Below are 22,898 nucleotides of genomic sequence, written 5' to 3'. Positions count from 1 at the left end.
AAGTGCCTGGCCGGCGGCTGGGGTCCGGAGGCAAGGGGGCTGCCTGAAGCTGGAGCGCTCGGGCAGCTCGGCTCTTAAACAGAGCCGAAGAGTCAGGGGAGGAGCAGAGCAGCTGGAGCCTGGGAGGGGAAGCACCCAGCCGGGGGCGCAGGGTCCGGAGGCATCGGGGCTGCCCGAAGCGCGAGCGCTATCAGCTTCATGGTTTGCCGGGCAGCCTCCAGACCCTGCGCCCCCAGCTGGGCGCTTCCCCTCCCGGGCTCCAGCTGTGCTGGGGAAGCGCCGGCCGGGGGCACAGGGTCTGGAGGCTGCCTGGCAAACCATGAAGCCGGTAGCGCTCGGGCAGCCCTTTTCGCGTGGCTGGGAGGAAGGAGGGGGAGTTAGGGCGGGGACTTTGGGGAAGGGGCAGAGTTGGGGCGGGGCCAGGTGGAAAAGGGGCGGGGCCAGGGCCTGTGGAGTGTCCTCTTTTTTTTATTTTTTAAATATGGTAACCCTAATTATTACACTTGTGTGTATTTAGAAAAACAAAGAACTCCTTTGTCATTGCAGGATTATTTCCTATAATATAGTCTCAGTTTATCTGTGTAGCTGAGTTTTAAATGATTGCAGAAGTCAGTGTTTATTGGGAGACTATTTCATTGTCTGATAGATCACACTACTTAGAAAAACAGAAAACAGCTTTCTTCTTTTGCCAAAGATTCTATGCAGTTTCATCCCATTTTCCTTATACCCTTTGGGTAGTCTCAAACAATTCCTTTCCATCCGTGGTGTTACTATCCTATACCCATTATTGCCCTTCATTGTCAATTAGCCAATAAATAGTTTTTTGTAGGTCCCGTCTATGATTTTGCTGAGCTTGTTGGTTGCAAGACTAACTTTCAACATGGTCTGTTTCTACAGGCTACATAGTTAATGCTCAATTAGTAATTGTGACAAGTACTCATGGTTTGTCATTGCAAGAAGCCTGGAACAGTAAGTGGATGGGCACCTCGCTTCCCTTTTAACAGGGCCGGATCCAGGGTTTTGGCTGACCCAAGCAGCCAAAACCAAAAAAAAAAAAAAAAAGCCGCGATCGTGATCGCGATCTGCGGTGGCAATTCGGCGGGAGGTCCTTCACTCCGAGCCGGAGTGAGGGACCGTCCGCCGAATACCTGGACCTGCCGCCCCTCTCCCAAGCGGCCGCCCCAAGCACCTGCTTGAGAAGCTGGTGCCTGGAGCCGGCCCTGCCTTTTAAACCTGTATAACCAGTTTGGCTGGGCTTTTTTTCTCCTAGTTTAAACTCTGTGAGCAATATGATAATCTATGCTTTGTCCACACTGCATAACAAGTTATAATTATAATATATATTATATTATAATTTACAACAGTTCTGCTCTACTCCTGTAATAGTTCATTGTATAAACACTAGCAGTCTGGACTACTGGAAGCCTGTTGTGTTGATCATGTCCGCATTCAGCACTCCCTCTTATTGTGTACCAATATATCATGAATACTAATACCAATATCTGAAGCAGGGTTTTTTGGAGAATAATAATCCACACTTGGAGAGATTTAAGAAACAATTTAAAATGTGAAATATATAAATTAGCATTTGTTAATGTCTGAAATACATTTATTTTAAAATGTATCAGTATTGTATAAAATATTACTTCTTTTAAACCAAGAAAAGCCTTAAAACTGCATGCATTGTACTATATGAAATGGAGATTTTGTATGCAAAAAATTACAGAAGTTGCACTAACTTAAAACAAGAATGTAGCTGGAATTACTGGAGTTTCTGCACAGAGTAGCTCCTGAAGGAGTTGCAGGAGCATTGTGGGTTGGTGCTGGGAGGACCAAATGCAATGTTGCAACTGCAACACCAACATTTGCTCAATGCACTACAGGTGCAGAAGTGAAGTAAGCCAATGCCGGATACAAAAGTGCAGAGACTTGCTCCAAGGAAGTTCAGTTTCAGTGTTGCTGGCAGTACTTGTGCACCTTTGTAAATATTCTTTTGTGTGTGTGAACATAGGGCATTCAACAATTGAGGTTCCAGCACCAAAATATTCCAGTGTAGAAAGGGATGTACATTCCATTGTTCCCTTAGCTCAGGGGTGGGCAAACTTTTTGGTCTGAGGGCCACATCTGGGTATGGAAATTGTACAGCGGGCCATGAATACTCACGAAATTGGGGGTTGGGGTGTAGGAGGGTGCCAACTGGGGGTATGGGCTCTGGGGAGGGGCTGGGGATAAGGTGTTCGGAGGGTGGGAGGGGGATCAGGGCTGGGACAGGAGGTTGAGGCACAAGAGGAGATCGGGAGGCAGGCTCTGGGTGGTGCTTACCTCAAGCAGCTCCCAGAAACAGCAGCATGTCCCCCCTCCGGCTCCTATGCAGAGGTATGGCCAGGCGTCTCTGCGCGCTGCCCTGTCCGCTGGCGCTGCCCCTGCAGCTCCCATTAGCTGTGATTCCCGGCCATGGGAGCTGCAAGGGCAGCGCTTGAGGTGGGGGCAGCGTGTGGAGCCCCGTGGCTGCCCCTACACATAGGAACCAGAGGGGGAACACGCTACTGCTTCCGGGAGCCGTTCGGATTGAGGCAAGACCCCGTTCTCGCTCCCTGGTTGGAGTACCGGAGTGCGGCAAGCCCCAGACTCTGCTTCCAGGCAGGAACTCGAGGGTCCGATTAAAATGCCTGGAGGACCGGATGTGGCCTCGGGGTCGTAGTTTGCCCACCCCTGCCTTAGCTAGTGGTGATGCTTGATATGCATATCCTTCAGGTGGCCTATTCCCTACTATGGGGTGGTTACCCAGATTTTGGGGTAACCCCCTCATTTACATTAACATTGTTTCGCTTAAAGTCACAGTTTTCAGGAACATAACTACAACGTTAAGTGAGGAGTTACTGTATTAGAAAAACATGGATAGACTTGGAGTTGTAGTGTGGCTGAGCCTTTACTTTGTAGCTCTATACATAGTCCAGTGTTTTAGTTTCCTGATAGTTTTACTGGAATATATGTGAGAACTGTTTGTAAGTATTCACTCTTTAATGGTGACTTGCAGTGTGTAACTGTCAAAGCAGTTTATTTCCTACTTGTAATTCTAATGTCTTCATGTCCCTTTGTATCACTTCTATATTTTCCAAGTGTTTCATTTCCTGCTTTTTACTAGAAGCTATATTGCAATCAAACGTTTTATGATAAAGGTGAACTTTTGAAAATATAATTTCTCACAGTTCAGACTATATTTCATCATTAGTATTATGACGCATACATTTGACAGGGTAGGGTGTAACTTTACAATTAAATTTACTTCAGAGATACTTCATTAGAAAGAACCAAGACACAGCTTTAACGTCACGGTATATTTAAGTGAGTGAGGAGCGTGCCGGTTCTGTGCATCTCAGCATTAGCTAGAATCATCCTGCCTGCAAAGTGCTAAGTCAGGCAGAAAGCCCTCTGTGTGCTGGGGTTGGGAGGGCAAGGCAGGGGAGGGAATGGGTTTTGCCTAGGAATAGCTCCTGTCCCTCAGAATTGCCAATGCAGCATTTGCTCCCACCCTCCAGCACCTGGGACTCCCAAGCACTCAAGAAGCACAAGCACCCTGATTATAACTGACCCTCAGTGTAAGAGCCCTTTGCACCTTTTTGCTCCCTTTTTTTTAACCTCTTGCACAAGTGGCCAGAATATAAGCTTGCATGTGATAGTGTAGTGCAATATGGCTTCTGCCTCATAGAGGTTTTTAATTACTAACTTAATTTATAGCTACATTGTGGTGCCTTTACTCATGCTGAGTAGCACCTACTCCTCAAATAAACCCAAATCAGTGAATTAGAGTGAGTAATTTTCATATTTAGTTTTCAGGTATTGCATGGCATTTTTGTAACTTTATTCAAGAAAACTCATATCTTTGCAGAAAGATGTATTTTCAGATTTTCTCTACTATGTAAATCATATCAGATTTCATTGTCTTTTCTTTTTTTTTAAAAAAGTACTGAGAGGATGTTTTTACTCCTACTTTTCTCTGTATTCATGGAGAGAACAACACTTTTGAAACATCTGCATACACTTTAGAGAAGCAGAGCATGTTGCTGTTTCCAGCTGTTGTTCCTTTAAAGGAAACTGGATGAGCTGGTAAAACTCCTTAGTGTCTGTTTGTTCTCCAGCACTACAGCATTTACTGATTGTCCTTCAGCAGCAAATGACTAACCTTCCCTTCTAGTAACTAGGAGACACTCATTTAGAAGATGTTGAAATTAACTTCCTGAAGCAATGGCCACTTCAATAAGTGATTTCATGATTCTTCTGTGTCTTTGTGCATGTATGAGGGAGGGGACACAAATAAATGGGATACAAATTAAATCTGGTATAGTCATTAACACATTTCATGTTGGATACCTTCATATCCTTCACAGAATTCCCAACCTGTGAACCACTAACTCAATTTATATGCAAAAATGGAAGATGTGTTAGCAGCAAATGGCACTGTGACTCAGGCAAGTACCCAAATGTTCAGTATTCTAAACTGATTTAATTAGGGGGCTGGGGTGTACTTTTGATAAAAATGCTCATTTCCTACTGGGACTGAGAGTAAATCCAGCTTGTAGCCCTGCATAAAATAAATGTAATGGCTTTATTTTACTGATTTAAGATTAAAAGTTGTGAAATTGAGGCCACACACCTGGGAGAAAACAGAGATAAGAATTGCTCTTAGAGTTAAACCTGGAACATCACTGCAAATCAACTATATTATGTTAGAATAGAATGTAATATGAGACAATATTTGGTTATAAGAATAACCAAGAATCAGAGCATTTCCATAAAATAAAATAATCAGTGGAATGTATGTTTGGCTGAACAAGTGTGCAAAGTGAGCTTTAGTGTTTAATGCATTATCTTTCCCTTTCTTGGGAATCACAATCATAGATTACAGGAATCATCATACAGTATAGTAATAAGGAAGCCCACTCCAACCCCCTTTTGATGAATTAATTAGTGTTTTTTTCTCCAGCTATCTGTTTCTAAATGTGTAATGAGAGCCTTTGCCCCGTGTTATTTTAAAAGGCTAATTCTGACTTTAGATTTTCATTTTGGCCTTAAGTTATCTGAAACTGTTTATCTGCAGCCCATTCATCAGTCTAATGCATGATTTTGTTGGGAATAAAACTAAGGACTTGTTTCAGAGTAGCAGCCGTGTTAGTCTGTATCCGCAAAAAGAACAGGAGTACTTGTGGCACCTTAGAGACTAACAAATTTATTAGAGCATAAGCTTTCGTGGGCTACTGCCCACTTCTTCGGATGCATATAGAGTGGATCTATATGCATCCGAAGAAGTGGGCAGTAGCCCACGAAAGCTTATGCTCTAAGGACTTGTGTTTACCAAAACACAAGTCTTCACACTCAATTGCATAAAAGGGCCAGTTCCCATAGCTAAGACAGGACAAGGAATTGCTCATAGTGACATAAGTAGTTCTGGTATGATCCAGCAGAGAAAGCAATATATAGAACTTTAACATACTGGCTATCATTTCTCTGTTTTCTTCTCAAGAACACTGTAGATATGAAAACAGTAAATGCAAGCATTGTTGCCTCCATTTATTAACGTTTCTCATGAGGGTCAGGCTTCTATTCAGATTTTGTACCGTTTAAAGTTGGTCTGGCTTTTTTTTTCTCATGTTGATTCTGAATGTTTACAGATGACGACTGTGGCGACAGGAGTGATGAGTTGGGTTGTGTTCACTCATGCTCCAGTAACCAGTTCAGATGCTCCAATGGCAGATGTATACCAAGTCATTGGGCTTGTGATGGTGACAATGACTGTGGAGACTTCAGTGATGAAACCAAAACAAACTGCACCAAAGAAGGTTGGCTATTTTAATACTGTGATAAAGATTTGGTCTAAATGAATAGTGAACTTTCTCATCCATTGGAAAAGTGAAAGTGATTTAAATTGTTGGTGGCGGAAAACAGATATTTAAGATCTGATACCCTCTTAAAGTGGTGATTCAAACAGGATATAAAGGGGATAGGGAGTTAAGTCCTGGATAGCTCAAAGGACAAATCTTAGGGACAGCCAAACAGGCAGGCTGAAGATTTTGTAATGTTTTTGTTTTTGAGTTACTAGTAAAACCGAACTCTAGGAGGGGGTGATACTCTCTCTTTCTCAATTATCCGTTACAGGTAACAGGAGAGAGAAAAATAGTGCCAATCAATTAAACAAACAAAAACCTAGCTTCTCCCTGGGGAATGGCAAGACCAAATGTGCTTCCCTTGGCAGCTGCCTAGTTTGCCTATAGCTAGAGCAGTCTCTGCTGAAACAAATCCAGCACAATGTCGATTTTTACTTCACTGAATTACACTGAACATGATTCTTGTGCTTTTAATAGAGATAAATGTTTCCTGGATCAAGAAGTAGGCAAGGCAACATTGCTTAAGTTACCACTTTAATATCCGCGAGTATTTTTGCACAACTGTTTAACTTAATATAATATTAAAATAATAGAATGTCCTATAATTATTTACATTTTACCAAAGAATAATCCCTAAAATTTCTTGTACTCAGTATTTATTTCTTGTTCAAAACCAGTCAACCAAACAGAAAACTTAATTGTGCTTTACAATGAAAACATATCTGATCTCCAATTTACGGTAGTCATTCTTTTGTTCCTACTGTTTGTTTTACTAAAAAGGCAGCATCTACTGCCTCGTGTGGCAATTTAAGAATATGAGCACATGTGGTGAATTTCTTAATTTTTCAATAGAATAGATTCATAGATTCATAGATTCATAGATTATAGGACTGGAAGGGACCTCGAGAGGTCATCGAGTCCAGTCCCCTGCCCGCATGGCAGGACCAAATACTGTCTAGACCATCCCTGATAGACATTTATCTAACCTACTCTTAAATATCTCCAGAGATGGAGATTCCACAACCTCCCTAGGCAATTTGTTCCAGTGTTTAACCACCCTGACAGTTAGGAACTTTTTCCTAATGTCCAACCTAGACCTCCCTTGCTGGAGTTTAAACCCATTGTTTCTGGTTCTATCCTTAGAGGCTAAGGTGAACAAGTTTTCTCCCTCCTCCTTATGACACCCTTTTAGATACCTGAAAACTGCTATCATGTCCCCTCTCAGTCTTCTCTTTTCCAAACTAAACAAACCCAATTCTTTCAGCCTTCCTTCATAGGTCATGTTCTCAAGACCTTTAATCATTCTTGTTGCTCTTCTTTGGACCCTTTCCAATTTCTCCACATCTTTTTTTAAATGCGGCGCCCAGAACTGGACACAATACTCCAGCTGAGGCCTAACCAGAGCAGAGTAGAGCGGAAGAATGACTTCTCGTGTCTTGCTCACAACACACCTGTTAATACATCCCAGAATCATGTTTGCTTTTTTTGGAACAGCATCACACTGTTGACTCATATTTAGCTTGTGGTCCACTATAACCCCTAGATCCCTTTCTGCCGTACTCCTTCCTAGACAGTCTTTTCCCATTCTGTATGTGTGAAATTGATTTTTCCTTCCTAAGTGGAGCACTTTGCATTTGTCTTTGTTAAACTTCATCCTGTTTAACTCAGACCATTTCTCCAATTTGTCCAGATCATTTTGAATTATGACCCTGTCCTCCAAAGTAGTTGCAATCCCTCCCAGTTTGGTATCATCCGCAAACTTAATAAGCGTACTTTCTATGCCAATATCTAAGTTGTTGATGAAGATATTGAACAGAGCCGGTCCCAAAACAGAGCCCTGCAGTACCCCACTCGTTACGCCTTTCCAGCAGGATTGGGAACCATTAATAACAACTCTCTGAGTACGGTTATCCAGCCAGTTATGCACCCACCTTATAGTAGCCCCATCTAAATTGTATTTGCCTAGTTTATCGATAAGAATATCATGCGAGACCGTATCAAATGCCTTACTAAAGTCTAGGTATACCACATCCACCGCTTCACCCTTATCCACAAGGCTCGTTATCCTATCAAAGAAAGCTATCAGATTGGTTTGACATGATTTGTTCTTCACAAATCCATGCTGGCTGTTCCCTATCACCTTACCACCTTCCAAGTGTTTGCAGATGATTTCCTTAATTACTTGCTCCATTATCTTCCCTGGCACAGAAGTTAAACTAACTGGTCTGTAGTTTCCTGGGTTGTTTTTATTTCCCTTTTTATAGATGGGCACTATATTTGCCCTTTTCCAGTCTTCTGGAATCTCTCCCGTCTCCCATGACTTTCCAAAGATAATAGCTAGAGGCTCAGATACCTCCTCTATTAGCTCCTTGAGTATTCTAGGATGCATTTCATCAGGTCCGGGTGACTTGCAGGCATCTAACTTTTCTAAGTGATTTTTAACTTGTTCTTTTTTTATTTTATCCGCTAAACCTACCCCCTTCCCATTAGTATTCACTATGTTAGGCATTCCTTCAGACTTCTCGGTGAAGACCGAAACAAAGAAGTCATTAAGCATCTCTGCCATTTCCAAGTTTCCTGTTACTGTTTCTCCCTCTTCACTAAGCAGTGGGCCTACCCTGTCTTTGGTCTTCCTCTTGCTTCTAATGTATTGATGAAAAGTCTTCTTGTTTCCTTTTATTCCCGTAGCTAGTTTGAGCTCATTTTGTGCCTTTGCTTTTCTAATCTTTCCCCTGCATTCCTGTGTTGTTTGCCTATATTCATTCTTTGTAATCTGTCCTAGTTTCCATTTTTTATATGACTCCTTTTTATTTTTTAGATCGTGCAAGATCTCGTGGTTAAGCCAAGGTGGTCTTTTGCCACATTTTCTATCTTTCCTAACCAGTGGAATAGCTTGCTTTTGGGCCCTTAATAGTGTCCCTTTGAAAAACTGCCAACTCTCCTCAGTTGTTTTTCCCCTCAGTCTTGATTCCCATGGGACCTTACCTATCAGCTCTCTGAGCTTCCCAAAATCTGCCTTCCTGAAATCCATTGTCTCTATTTTGCTGTTCTCCCTTCTACCCTTCCTTAGAATTGCAAACTCTATGATTTCATGATCACTTTCACCCAGGCTGCCTTCTACTTTCACATTCTCAACGAGTTCCTCCCTATTTGTTAAAATCCAGTCTAGAACAGCTTCCCCCCATATTCAATTTAAGAATATGAGCACATGTGGTGAATTTCTTAATTTTTCAATAGAAATTAAAGGAAAGCTTCCATTATGATGTCATTACTGACAATATTGGCCTTCTGCTGTGACTTGTGATGTAGCAAGTTTCCAAAATAATTTGATTACGTACTAAGATTTAATTCTCCAATCACAAACTACTCTGAAACCTCCAAATGTATAAAACCAGGGAAATATAGTTAAAATACTGTAGAAACATATTTGATCTCAGATACAAAGGATATCACAAAAAATTATCTTTATTGTGCCATTGTAATTAAACTATGTGGTATTTGCAATATTTTCTAAAGATTGAATAATTTTATGGTAAAGTAAAATATGGCTGTATTGTAAAGTTGACTTTTATATGGTGCCCACTCTACCTACAGTAGTTAAAATGGGAGCTATCACTATGTTTTGAAGATTTTATCCTGTTGCCTATATATAGGGGAATATAAGGTAAGACAAACATAATATTTTAGATATAAAAGCCATATTACTCAATAAAAGAGAAAATCAACAGAATATGTATGTCCCACTAGAAACCCTGAACCAAGTTTGTAAAGAAAGCGATGAGAAATGTTGCACTAAAAAAGTCCCCAATTTATAATTCTACTATGTTTTTCTTAGCTAAACTGAGGAATGAAAACCTGGATATATTCTGCTGTTATAGTCCTGTCATTTTGTATCATCCGCTTAAATGAATTTTGAATAATTTTATTTGCACATCAGTTGGGTTCAAATCATGGAATTAAACTTCAGCAATGAGGCTTTATTATTTTTGACATAACATTAACTTTAATTTAGTTTTCCTGTTTGTACTCATGTCATAAATTTTATCTTTCTAAATCTAGTTCAGAGCAAAGCTATGAAGGATGTTTACAATTTTTAGTTAGTGGTAAGAACATTGTGGAACTGTGAACACATTCTGCCCTTAGGTTTAATGGGAAAAATCAGAAAGGCTTGAGCATGCCTGTGGATGCACACAGTATGCTTCCATGTGCTGTGTAAACAAAAACTGTAAATAGTTGTAGTCAAGTTTATTCCCAACTCCTATAATGCATGTAATTTTTTAATGGAGAGTATAAATGTATTTCTGGTTTGGAAAATCCCCTTATACGGTTGTGGAAATTTTTAATGCTGTGCATCATGACGTCTTCTTAAAATTAAAACAGAAAATTATTCAGCTGCTTTTAACCTGTTTCCTTCATCTTTATTAAAACAATATTTAATTATCAAAACACTGTGAATTATTAAAAAGGAACTTGTATTTCTTAAAGTAATATACTTATGGTACTCCACATGGTCAGGTACACATGTGCTGCATGTGCCTTTGATTGGAGGCTTTCTGTATCAGTGCCCATTCAGTCCTCACCTGACCTTAGCTATCCTTGCACCCCGTATATAGCACAGAGACACATGAACTGCCCCCAGGTGGTCCTCAACTGCCTCAGGCTGAGATGGAGCATCTTGTAGTGCCTGCTTTTTACCTTATTTACCTTTAGAGAATAGCTTTATTAGTTACATAATTGTTCTTTTTAGGTTTTTAGTTTGCCTTTTAGCTCTTACTAATTTTAGTAGTTTTAGTAGGGTTATTTTTGGGAGGCATATTTCTTTGGGAGACTTCTGTTCTTCCCCTCCCCCCCACACACACTCTGCATCCCCTCCTCTCTGGGGTGTCTTCTTTTTCAGGGAGTCTATCCTTGGATTATGCCTAAATACTCTAGATTTAGATGCTGCCTCATTTGCCGGGATCCTATTCTAGTTAGTAACAGCTACTCTCACTGTATCCGCTACTTAGGGATCCATGTCCCATCTAAGGATAAAATTTATTCAGGTTTTAAAGTAGGCCTAGAAAGAACATGGAGATAAAGCTTAGGCTTCTCATGATGGAGTGCTCCCTTCAACCTTCCTCAGACCCAGGCCCAGATACCCATCCCCTCCCCTCCCTCCGTGCAGTGGTATTCCAGTGACCACAGTGCCCTATTGACCTCTGCAGACCACTCACTCAGTAGACCTATGTGGGACAGAACCATGGGGAATAGCACCAAGGCATCTAGAAAGAAGAGTTTCAGATCCTCTCAAAGAGAAATCAGTGCCAATAAGCTTAAGTCACCTCAGAGACCTGCTGTTACAGAAACCTCATCTCAGAAAAGGTATTATTGAGGCTCCAAGCTCTCCTGACATTGAAAGCCCCTCCTCATCTAAGGCTTCAGGTACTTCTAAGTCCCATGGTATCCAGCATTGCTCAGTACTGAAGCCACCCTCTTGTATCATCCAATCACATTACACTAATAACTCTGTATTGAAGAAGCTGGTACCATATGTGGTTTCTGCCATTCTATCTGCAGTACCCAAGCTGACACCGCAAACTGACTGGTGCCAATGAATCCAAGGTCAGTCTTGGTACCACCACTTCTCACTGCCCTGTTCCTGCACAGCTTAGCCAGGTACCGCAGGAATTTAAATTCTCCAGAGACTTGTTTGTCTCAGATGAACCCAAATCCCCTCTGCTAACAGATGTGGAAAGAATCCTGGTGATGGAGCCTCATCTGTCACTGGTAAAGCGGCATTTGCCAGTGCCAACTAGCTCCCTGGTACCTCTTGGAAAGGACAGACAACTTGATTCAACACCATGTCTGTCTACCTCTCCCTTGGACTATGAAGATAACTCCTCTGATTCTTATGTTTCTGTTCAAAGCTTGCTTAATTACCAAGCCAGAGCTACCTCTCCTGACACGTTCTCTGAGAGAGTAGCTCAAGGCACAGGCAGACTCAAGTCACTGCACATTCTTCCTGATATGACCAGTCTTGGGTCCCCTCCTGTTATTCTTTATGGGCCCCTCCTGAATGGCCATATTGGGACCTGTGGGTTACTTATCAGCAATAATTCTCCAGAGCACTCAGCTACACTCATGGGGCATGCCAGGGGACAGCAATCACTTGCTCTTCCTGTATTCCCGTACCTGGATGACTGGCTGGTAAGAGGTCGATCCAGGTTGTAGGTGACCCTAAGGGGTCATCATGTTCCCAGAGGGTGGATTGTTTTCAGCCCCATTTGAAATAATGGACATGGTGTTCCTCTTTGCAGTGGGCAGCCTCATTTTCATCTACAAAGATTAAAATCACAAGGTGACCATCTTGCTGAGGGGAGCCTGTCCTATTGACAGTAATGGGAGATGGTGGCCATTTTGGATAAAGTAAAACTTCATGAGTTTGAATGCAGAAATCAGAAATTCATGAGGCCTGTTTAAAAAAGAAAAATAAGTATTGAAAAACTTGTGATAAAATCATAGAATAGCTATCACTAGAGATAAGGATGTCTTCTCTTCTGGATCCACTCACCTTCTTGGGCTAGAGTGAAAAGTCCTTTATCTCCTTTTTCTATGTGAATGAGACATTGTGGATAGCCCTTCTGGGGTCCCAGGAATGGGAAGAAAGCTAACTCTCTTCCTTGTACCCAGAGTAAGTTAGATCTGAATGCAGAGGGCCCCCCATTATGTGAGAGTTTCAATAGGATGGTTTGGGTTCCTATATCTTAAAAAAAAAAAAAAAAAAAGTGACACAAACAAGAGAAATCCAGAAGTTTTAACTTAATGCTGCTGCTTTGTTCTTAACTCACAACAATATAGAGAATTATTTTTTTTAACTAAACCTTTACTTTGTGGAGAATCTTAATATTATGTAACATGGAAACTACTCGTATAACTTTTTCAAATGTGTTGGCAATGGCTTTTGTCTCAGGACTGCAAAGAAGAGCTCCCAGTATGCTGGTTTGTGCCTAAAGACAGTGCAGTGTTGCAGACTGATTGTGAGTTGTGCTCCTGGCACTTTGCTATGAACCCCCAACCATTGGTCCGACATTACTTTGAAGCTCTATGATACGACTGCTTTGAGTGAGGGCAGCCTGAAAGTGCCTCAAAGTAACATCACAGAATAACAGTATAAAACTTCAAAGTCACCTGGGAGCAATTTAGTTGGCAGGACCCTGCAACAGCAGAGTTTATATTATTATTAATTATTAATTTATTATTATTACTTATTATTGGTAGAACATCCTTAGGCCACCTTGAAGTTTCTTCACTGTTTAAACAAAATGAACAAGTTTCTTCACTGCAGCATCTTCCTCATGAGTTGTAGGACTTGGGTGACCAGATGTCTCGATTTTATAGGGACAGTTGCGATATTTGGGACTGTGTTTTATGTAGGTGCCAATTATACCCCACCCCCTGTCCCAATTTTTCACCCTTGCTATCTGGTCACCCTATGTAAGACAGAGAGACTGCAAAGAAAGAGATTAATCAAAACGATAACTTCCTATATTACAAAGAAGTCCAGGACTTTTACTGTCACCCAAACAAGGAAAACAAATGTTTTATAAAATTGACTGTGGCTGTGGACAAATGCTGGTAGAAAATGTTCAAATTATACTTTTCAGTGTAAATCGCGAATGCAGAACTTTTCAAGACATGACTTTAAAATATGCCTTCATACGGTTCAGAGGTTTGGAATACTATAAATAATCTCGGTGGTGATGATTAGGTTAGCAGAGTACAGGTGAGGAATCCAAAAATGTAAAATAAGGCTCCAGTCTTGGAAACACACACATGCTTAATGTTAAGCATGTGGCTAATCCAAATGAAGTCTTATCACATAATTACTGTGCTTCAATACATATAGGTCTGAATCCTCAACTATACAGAGCTCATGTTCAGCATAGCTGAGTGGGGAAAGGCCAAGATAACTGTCACCTTTTGTACGTTTAAAATCTTTGGAGGCAGTTGAGGGCTGAACTGGCCCATATTAGAGCAGTTGCATGGCTGATCTAACTTGTGCCAACTGTAAGCATCGCCCAGGGACCATTCTGCTTGTCCAGCTATGTCAGATCACACTGTTTTTCAATGCCGTTTCTAGCAGAACATCTACTAGGCCAGTGCAAGATTAAAAGTGAGTGTATAAAACTAGATATATCAGCTTGCAAGCAGAGGATTTCACTGAGCTGCAGAAGAATCCTCATCTTTCTCGTTAAAGCAGCTTTAAATCCCCTTTGGGCAGCTCTAGCTGTGCAAAGCGGACTTAACTATGACCAGAGATCTGGCCCGTTCCTCCTGAAAACCAATTGAAAATAAATGCCTGCAAACTTTCTTATTACATTTAAATGTACTTAACATGTGTCCTCTTCTTGGGCTCTGAATTCAGGCTTCCATATTGTAAACTTTCTCTAATTGAACAATTTCCATATTTCTTTTCAACGTTTCAGCCAAGATTTTCAAAAGTGAGTAGTGATATTTTGGGAGCCTCTGGTATTGGAGTCCAAAAATTAAGTCACCCAGAATCACTAGATGCATCTGGATATCTTGGCCTTCATTCCCCTGATTACTGTAAAGCTGATTTCCCTAACCATTTACTGTGCGATGAAACAGTTTAGAAATGAAAGGATCAACCAAAGCCCTAAAGCTCATGGTCTCTACAGACTCATTTTACAAACTTGTGGTCCGTGCTCATAACATATTTCACAGACTCAGTAACTTTATTTGTTTTAATTAAATTGCTGGCTATATATGCACCCTGTATTTCTCTGACAATAGGTGTAACTTTTTCTTTAGGTATACGGTGTGATAGAGGAGATGTTTGTTTCAGTTAAAAAACAACACTGGCTGTTCCTGTTATTCTGCACAAATTGCCAAATTTAACTGAGCAAATGAAACAGCTGTACTGCTGTGTTTATATAAACTAGTTTCTTCATATATACCTGGTGGTAGGAAAAAAAAAACATTATGAACAAGCTATTCAATATAGTTAATCTTGTCTCTTGATTATTTTATCTAAGAAATTCCCTCTCCTGGAGGATGCAATGAGAAAGAATTTCAGTGTAACCCTGATGGGAATTGTGTTCCTGTGTTGTGGCGCTGCGATGGAGAAAAGGATTGTGAAGATGGCAGCGATGAAAAGGGCTGTAATGGAACTATACGCGTGTGTGATGAGAGAACCAAGTTTTCCTGCAAGAATACAGGTACATTATTATTGTTTGCTCTGATTCAATTGTTTGTCTTTCTCAAGGCCATTTAAAATAAAACTTCATTATTTGTACAACAGTAGTGTCCACAATGTGCTACATGCTATACAGACATATATAGTAGGAATACACCGTCCCTGTTCTGAAGAAGTTACAATTTAAGAAGTTCTAACCAACAAAACTAAAATCAACAAACAAAACTAAATGGTGAAGAGCTCACGAAAGGGCTACAACGTACACAGAAAAGCATCAATCCTGCAGAGACATTCAAGTGCTTAAGTATGTGAATAGTTCTGTTAAAGGCCTCAACACACTTCCCTGCATGGCTCCATTAGTGCTGCCTAGATAATGACTTTGGGCACTGTGGAGAAAGATGGGACTGTGCCTAAGATGCTTTTCCTTCTAAGGAACTGGGTGCGGAGGGTCAGAGCAGTGGCTCACACATTCATCACTCTCCTTGTTCCATGCAGCATTGCTGGCTGGTCACTCAGGAAGAATTATTACTTCATCCTGTTAGGGACTATAGTAACCTACTGCCCTCAGCCCAATGAGGAGCAACAGAAGAATTGTGTCTTAAGGGGTATCTCAGAAGTAGGATGTGCTCCTGTGGGGGGGGCTGATGTGCCTGCATACTTTGCATTACCCAGCACTGCGCCTAGCATTTTCATTCTTTTTTAGCAGATCCTTAATCCTGAACTATCTGTGTTACTGTTCCAGAGGATGATTTTTATTTATTTATTTGGTTACTAAATCTGCTAGTCTGTTTTAACTATGGTTTCTGGGGACTGATCTCAGATATATTGATTGAATTGGCAGAGAAGAATAGGCTATGATTAAGTGGAGTATATGCTTATTATTAGGCACAGAACTGTTTGCTTATGTTGGAAATGGAGGACTGGGAATAACACAGTCCGCCATTCCACTCAAAGAAACTGATTATAGGTTTCGGTATCCTTTCCCACAGCACTGTGTCTGTTTTGAAATGTTAACATTCTATTGAAATAGCTTAATTGAGATATTTTATTACTTCTGTTGCTACCAATTAAATGCTCTAAATAAAAGATTAAAATGCTGTGAGCAAGAAAACACTGTGGAAACTACATGGCCATGGGGTGTTGAGAGATGCAACATGTCTTAAACATGCCTGCTGGCCACAATTAAGCATGTTAAATAAAATGCTGAAAGCAGACAAGGCTGTAAGTGGTATTTGAGCCCATTGCTGGCAGGCACTTCCATTTTACAAGAAGGCATTTTAAACAATAACAAAAGTTATACAGTAATTCACAGTGACTTTACATCTTTTAATCTGTGGGTATGATGTAACTGATTTGGGACTCTGTACAATTTATGAATTCTAGATGATGTGTATGAAGTTATTATAAAATACTGTGAATTTGGAATTCACCATTTGCTAACATTGCCTTTAGCACAGTAACCATCAGTCTAGGGACAATTAAAGGTCATTAAATTTAACAGCTCTGCTCTGACTACAATAGGTATGCTCAGGATGGTTCCAGAGTTAGAAAACCTGTGAGACCCTGCACAGGGCTGGTGAAGTGGAGAGTGGAAAATTCCCAAACCGGACAGTGAGACAGAGATGATAAAGCAGAGGTTTAAAAAGATCTCATGGGGGGAAGGATTTTGGGGGGCAGTAAGCTTTAGCAGGAGAGGGGACAATACAGTCATGGTTTGTATTTGACAGAAAAGGTGCTACATTTCTTCACATTTTTTCTATGTGACATAATACCACATACAGTAATGTAAATTATTTTATCCTGGAACTACTACTTCTGACCAAATTATAAACTCCATAAATAGGTGTTTTACTGTGAAATTCCTGACTAAAGCTTAATCATACTAATGTGACTGTAAAGTCTTCAAACAAGCAACAATAAAGAGGCAGTTCAGCCAATTTAAGTGGATTATTCATAGTGCTGGGGGAACCTCCAAAGATTTGCCTCAGGGAAGTAAGAGCTTCCTAAGTAGCTTGATTCCAATACATGGATATCCACTAGGGAATTTAGAAGGGTGTTTGAGGTATGACTCTTCCATTAGCTCTAAAATACTACAAATAATAATACAGTACATACTTTTTGTCTAGTAGAGCAGAGCTGATGTTTGCCAGGAGAAAGCACTGATATGCTTTCTTTGGCTTATTTTTAGTCATGGTATAAAATTAATGGCTTTCAAGATTACATAAGCAGCAAGTGTATTAAACAGATGAATGTGGTGTGTGTGTGTGTGTGTGTGTGCATCAGAGTAAAAAGTTAAATGTAATTCTAGTTCACAGTCCATGCTTTTGCTTGCATTTCCCATCTGAGTAACTACATGCAAATTTTGGAAAATAGAATAAGGAACATAGATTGACAGTGACACAGAATTGAAACTATAGCATGTAAGGAAAACATATTAAAATCAGGGTGGATTGATTTAAATCAAGACCATTTTAAATCATGATTTAAATAAACTTTTCTATTTGAATTTCAGTTATTTTCTAAAGAAAGATGCAACCTCATTGGTTAATATAACCATTAAAGCATATTATTAAAACATGTTGATTTACAATTTATAGAGCCCTTACAATAAATTTTGCACATCTTTTTGCTACCTAGGAGGGTACTTTATGATTATATCAATTTATTTAAGCAATAATATAGCTGAATTGTTAAAGCATGTTTGTCATTTATCTAATGTTTAAAGGTACTTTGAAACAAAACAAAACCTGACATAGAGCATTTTTCTCAGGAATAGTCCAATTAAAGAAGCAAATCATCATTGTATCTATCTTTATGGAATCCATTTCAAAGCTGCTATTACAAGTTTTCTTAATTTGGGAATATAATATATCTTTAAAGCAAATGATAAACCCAGAGATAGTTAGCAACTAGATATTTTAATTAGCATTTTAATATCCAGTCTTTAAGATATTTGTAACATCTGAATAGGGGTAGTGTAATAGTCTGTTCACATCCAACCCCATTCAAAAGCATTTTTAATGTTGTATAGATACTGGATTATATTTAATCTGGAGCTGCAGCATAATGTTGGGCAGAGATTCAGATTGATATGTAATCCCTCTTAGGTTTTCTTGAAATGTGTTCAAATTTACCGCCATTTGGCTTTTTGAACTATGTACAGAAATCAGATCTTAAATGTATTTTAAAAAAAGTTAAGTACCAGTATGTCATCTCAACAAAATAATTAAAATGTTGCTCTTAGTGACTACTTTAATAAGGAATACAACTATGTGAAATAAATAAAAACTGGTATTTGTTATTGGAAACTTTAGCTGTTACATCTCAAAATGAGGTTAAAAAGGGAGCTACAGTAACTCCTCACTTAGTCGTCCAGGTTAATGTTGTTTCATTGTTACGTTGCTGATCAGTTAGAGAATATGCTCATTTAAAGTTGCACAATGCTGTCTTATAACATTGTTTGGCAGCTGCCTGTTTTGTCCACTGCTTGCAGAAAGAGCAGCCTGTTGGAGCTAGCTGGTGGGGGCTTGGAACCAGGGTGGACCGGCAGCCCCCCATCAGCTCCCTGCTCCCCTAAGTTTCCTGTGCGGCAGCTGCCCAGCAAGCTAGCAATTGCCAGCAGTTCAGCTGTCCTTCCCCCCCATTTCCATGTGCTGCACCTGCCCTCTGCCTTGGAGCTGCTTCCGGGAGTCTCCTGCTTGCTGTGCGGGGGACGGGAGGAAAGACAGGAGGGCTCATATCAGGGTGTCCTCCTCCCCTCTGCTCCTGCTCCTGCCCCTGCTTACCTCATTTCCATAGAGCAGGGGGGGTGGGGGAAGACAGGGCTCAGGACGGAGGGAGCATGCTGGCAGCAGCTGCTGTCTCAACTTCCTGGCCTACTTAAAAAGGCAATCTACTTAGAGTGGTTCAGCATACTTAAAGGGGAAATGTGTGTGTCTCTCTCTCACACACACATTATGTATGTCTCTGTTTCTGTCTGCCATGCTGTCTCCCCTCCCTCCATTCATGCTGCCTTGTAGAGTATGAGGCTACATTAACAACGTGTTAACCCTTGAGGGCTCAGTCAAGTTCTAGTTCATCATTTAGCAGTAAGGCATTCCCTGAGAAATATCTCACCTGCTGACTCCACCACCTCAACCAAACTTCACAATCATCATTGCTGTGTACAGTATTAAATTGTTTGTTTAAAACTTATACTGTGTATACATATATATAATATAGTCTTTTGTCTGGTGAAAAAAAAATTCCCTGGAACCTAACCCCCCATATATACATTAATTCTTATGGGGAAATTGGATTCACTTAACATTATTTTGCTTGAAGTAGCATTTTTTCAGGAACATAACTACAACGTTAAGCAAGGAGTTACTGTACTAATAGAGGAAGTATAAGACATTCCATGCCAGATCAGATCACTGGTCCATCAAATCCAGTTCCTGTCTCTAATAGTGTGTAATTTCCTCAGTGCAACATTTGTCATCCTACCTTATGCATTTTTATAGTTCTGTACCCAGGATGGGATCTGAGCAGTTTGCATTATGAATCATGACATTTGAATGCTCTCACTTAACATATGTAACTGTTTCAGAGTGTTGGTTTCAATCCTGCTGCCAATGATCGTAAGGGATTTTTGGCATTGACTTTGGGAACAGGATAAGGCCTGTTGTTACTGGTCATGCAGGTATACACCCTTAAAAAAAAAACATCCAGTAGTCTTAAAACACAAATATCCCATTTAGAAGTGCTATTGTTTTCTCTGGGTTTTTCCCCTTCAGTTTTCTTCTTAGTTAATCACCTTGTAGACCTCTAAAATCACTTTGGGGGCATATATTTCCCAAACTTTCACAAGTCATCCATTTATTTCAAATGTAAGCTTTACTAGTCTTTCATTTATCATCATGCCTTTTGCTTTCCTTGTTGAAATTCATCCAAACTATCTATTGTTTGTACAAGGCATATTATACCTCAGGGGCTGAGCAGGACTTTCCCTTCAATAGCTTCTCCCAAATGCTGTAGTGTCTGGCACATGAACTGATAGCAGGAACACTGTCGCTCTTGATGCCATTATATATAATATGAGGAGAGCGATAGAGAGCGAAAGCATCCTGATCAGAATGCAGAGGAGACAAGAGCTGGATGTGGGGAGGAAGGGGCAGCAGAGAGAATAGGTTGGGACAGGTACTTCAGTGGGTGAGACAGGAACTGCCTGGGCAAAGATACTGGCACTGGGAGGTAGAAATGGGGACAGCTGGGAGACTGGACTGGCTGGGTAAGGAGCTTCAGAGGTAGATAGGAGACTGGTAATGTGGGTACTGAGGTTGGAGCCTGAAGGAAGACACTGGCAAGGAGACTGGGCCTAGGACAGTGCTAGGCGGGGGTTGGGAGAATACTGGGGTGAGGAATCAGGGATGAGAGTTGGGAAAATGCTACTAATGGGACAAGGACAGGTTGGAGGGATGGGGGCAGAGGTCTGTGACCATTAGAGCAATCCTTTCTACAACCGGGAATTGAGCCCTAAGTTGCTGAATTTCAATGTTCCTCTGAGAGTTAGTAAATATCTAGGAAATTCACTTCCAAAGAGTGTGTCTCATCCCTTTCTAGTGGCTGATCCACATAGAGAATAACAGCCTACTACTGCTATCAGTTGCGCTGTTAGCTTAAGTGGCAGAGGTCTGTGCAGATGGCCTAAAGATACCCACCCTGCTAATGACCCATGTACGTCTCAATATGGTTTCACACCATTTTTTTTCTGTTGGCTTTTTTTTTTTAAGTTAAAAAAATGCCAACATTACAAAGTCAAGTGCTGCTGGCTCTTAATGGTAATTTCCTTTGAGTACCCAACTTGAAACATTGGGGAGAAAAATAGTATGTGATGATGTGATTCAATGAGGCTGAAGTAAAGTTGACCAGGCAACCTTAATTCTGGCATTTCCTAACTTCTCAACCATAACATTTTTAATATATATTTTTGTGTGTAATTATTATTTATACTACAGTAGAACAAGCATCCAAACACCCCAGTCAGACTGGGGCACAATCTTTTAAATGGTGATATAGAACACATTGTTCTTTCTGCGATCTGCAATAATAGTTATCCCATTTGGGAATTGAAATGGACTCTCCTGCTGTAATAGCCAAGACGCGCACTTGATGTCTGTAAACAAATTATTACTTTTGGGAAAACCTTTAAATAACAATATTGCTTTCTCCGCCCATCCTCCTTGAAATGAAGTAGCTTAAAATGACTGTATTGAAACAAACAAAGAAGATGATCCAGTGCAGTTATTGATTAAAGCCTGCTCCTGAAGAAGTTGGGGGAGAAAACACTCCCTAATTTCAGTGGGAAACTCCAGTGCAGAATGGGAGGACACCAGTGTTTTAGATATAACAGTTTTCTTCTAGTCTTGCAGTTCAGTAGACAATACAGCCAAAGGCTTCCGATACTCCCCATACTGATAGACTGAACAATATGTAAATATTAAGTTTCTGTTTTGGATTGCTAATTCTCATAGACAATCAAAACCATTAGAGAATGCATTTGGATCAAGCTTTCCCATATACCTATGCCTATTATTTGAGAGCTTTTTATTGAGTACATTACAGACAATACATCTATCTTCATGTGTATAAGAGATATGGAAAACAATAGATATATGCATATAAATTGATGCAGCTCTTATGCTAGAAAAGGTGTCTGGAAAATAAAAAAATGTATGTCTCATGCAAGGGCAATAATTTGAAATAATGACATCAATATAGGCATAAATACTTCATTATGTGCCTCATTTAAATGTGGACAAAATTAATTTGTTCACATAAGTATATTCTTTTATTTAATAAGATATGTCAAACCTATCACAGTTGAAGAGGAATCCTGTGTTATAGAATATATCTTCTTTTCATTAACATGAAAAGAAGTCAAGTAAACAGATTTGTTCTGTAAGCAGTTGTATCTATAAAACAGATTGAAGTAGAGGTTAGACGCTATACTGGAATCCACATCAATTTACTTTGGGATATGGCCAATTTGCATGGCACAAACATTTTCCATTATTTTCTTTGCTGCTGCTGTCTTTGTGATGGTATTTAAATTCCAGTGTTCTTTTCAAGGTAAAGATGAAGATGGAAGTTCTCTAGAAGCACTTTTGATTGAATGTACGTATTTAAGTTTATGCATACAACTTTGTTTCCTGGTTGCTCTATCTTATTTATTATTTACTTGTGTAACTGTAAGTGAGTAGGTAGAAACAAAGTTGTTCATTGTTTTCAGTTTGGAAGGAATAAGGATTACAGCTCCCTTTATTGTCAGTGGAATGATGGCTGTGCTTTGGCCTTAGAAGATGCTGAGCACTGCTATGAGGTGCTCAGCACCCTGAACTTCCATTAAAATCAGTAGGAATTGGGGGCTCAGCACCTTTCAAAAGTGCTCAGCATCTTCAAGATCCAACTCCTAATTCTTTGTACTCTACACTGTTACCCCACAGTGAAATATCACCTTGATCATGTACCTTTTGCCATGCTCTTTTATGTGTAATTCAGGATTGGTAAGCGTAAATGTTAAATTGCTTAAATGTATAGGTATTTTAATATTTTGGAGTTATTCCTATTTAGTATGGGATGTTCATGAGTGCTTTATGTGTAGTTTCATAACATTTAAATGGTGGATCTTTTACCATTTGCACAAGGTCACCCAGGAAGTCTGTAGCAGAGCTGGAAATTGAAGCCAGAACTCCTGAATCCCAGTCTTGTGCCTTAATCATAAAACTAACTCTCATTGTATTTCACTATTTATGGTTGTGGTCTTGGCAAAAACCCAGAAG

General features: G+C 40.1%; 1 protein-coding gene across 1 annotated transcript in view; it reads left to right on the top strand.

Moving 5' to 3' along the window:
* Positions 1–22,898, top strand: part of LRP1B (LDL receptor related protein 1B) — a 1,021,752-nt gene that overhangs the window by 519,287 nt on the left and 479,567 nt on the right. The window contains exons 19-21 of the mRNA XM_034786032.1: positions 4,389–4,469; positions 5,670–5,837; positions 14,918–15,100. Of these exons, the coding sequence (XP_034641923.1) occupies positions 4,389–4,469; positions 5,670–5,837; positions 14,918–15,100 (432 nt within the window). The remainder of the gene's footprint in view (positions 1–4,388; positions 4,470–5,669; positions 5,838–14,917; positions 15,101–22,898) is intronic.

The sequence above is a fragment of the Trachemys scripta genome, chromosome 11, assembly GCF_013100865.1.
Source record: "Trachemys scripta elegans isolate TJP31775 chromosome 11, CAS_Tse_1.0, whole genome shotgun sequence".
Taxonomy (NCBI): domain Eukaryota; kingdom Metazoa; phylum Chordata; order Testudines; family Emydidae; genus Trachemys; species Trachemys scripta.
Note: the sequence above shows the minus strand (reverse complement) of the source record. Positions and strands in the feature narration are given on the sequence as shown.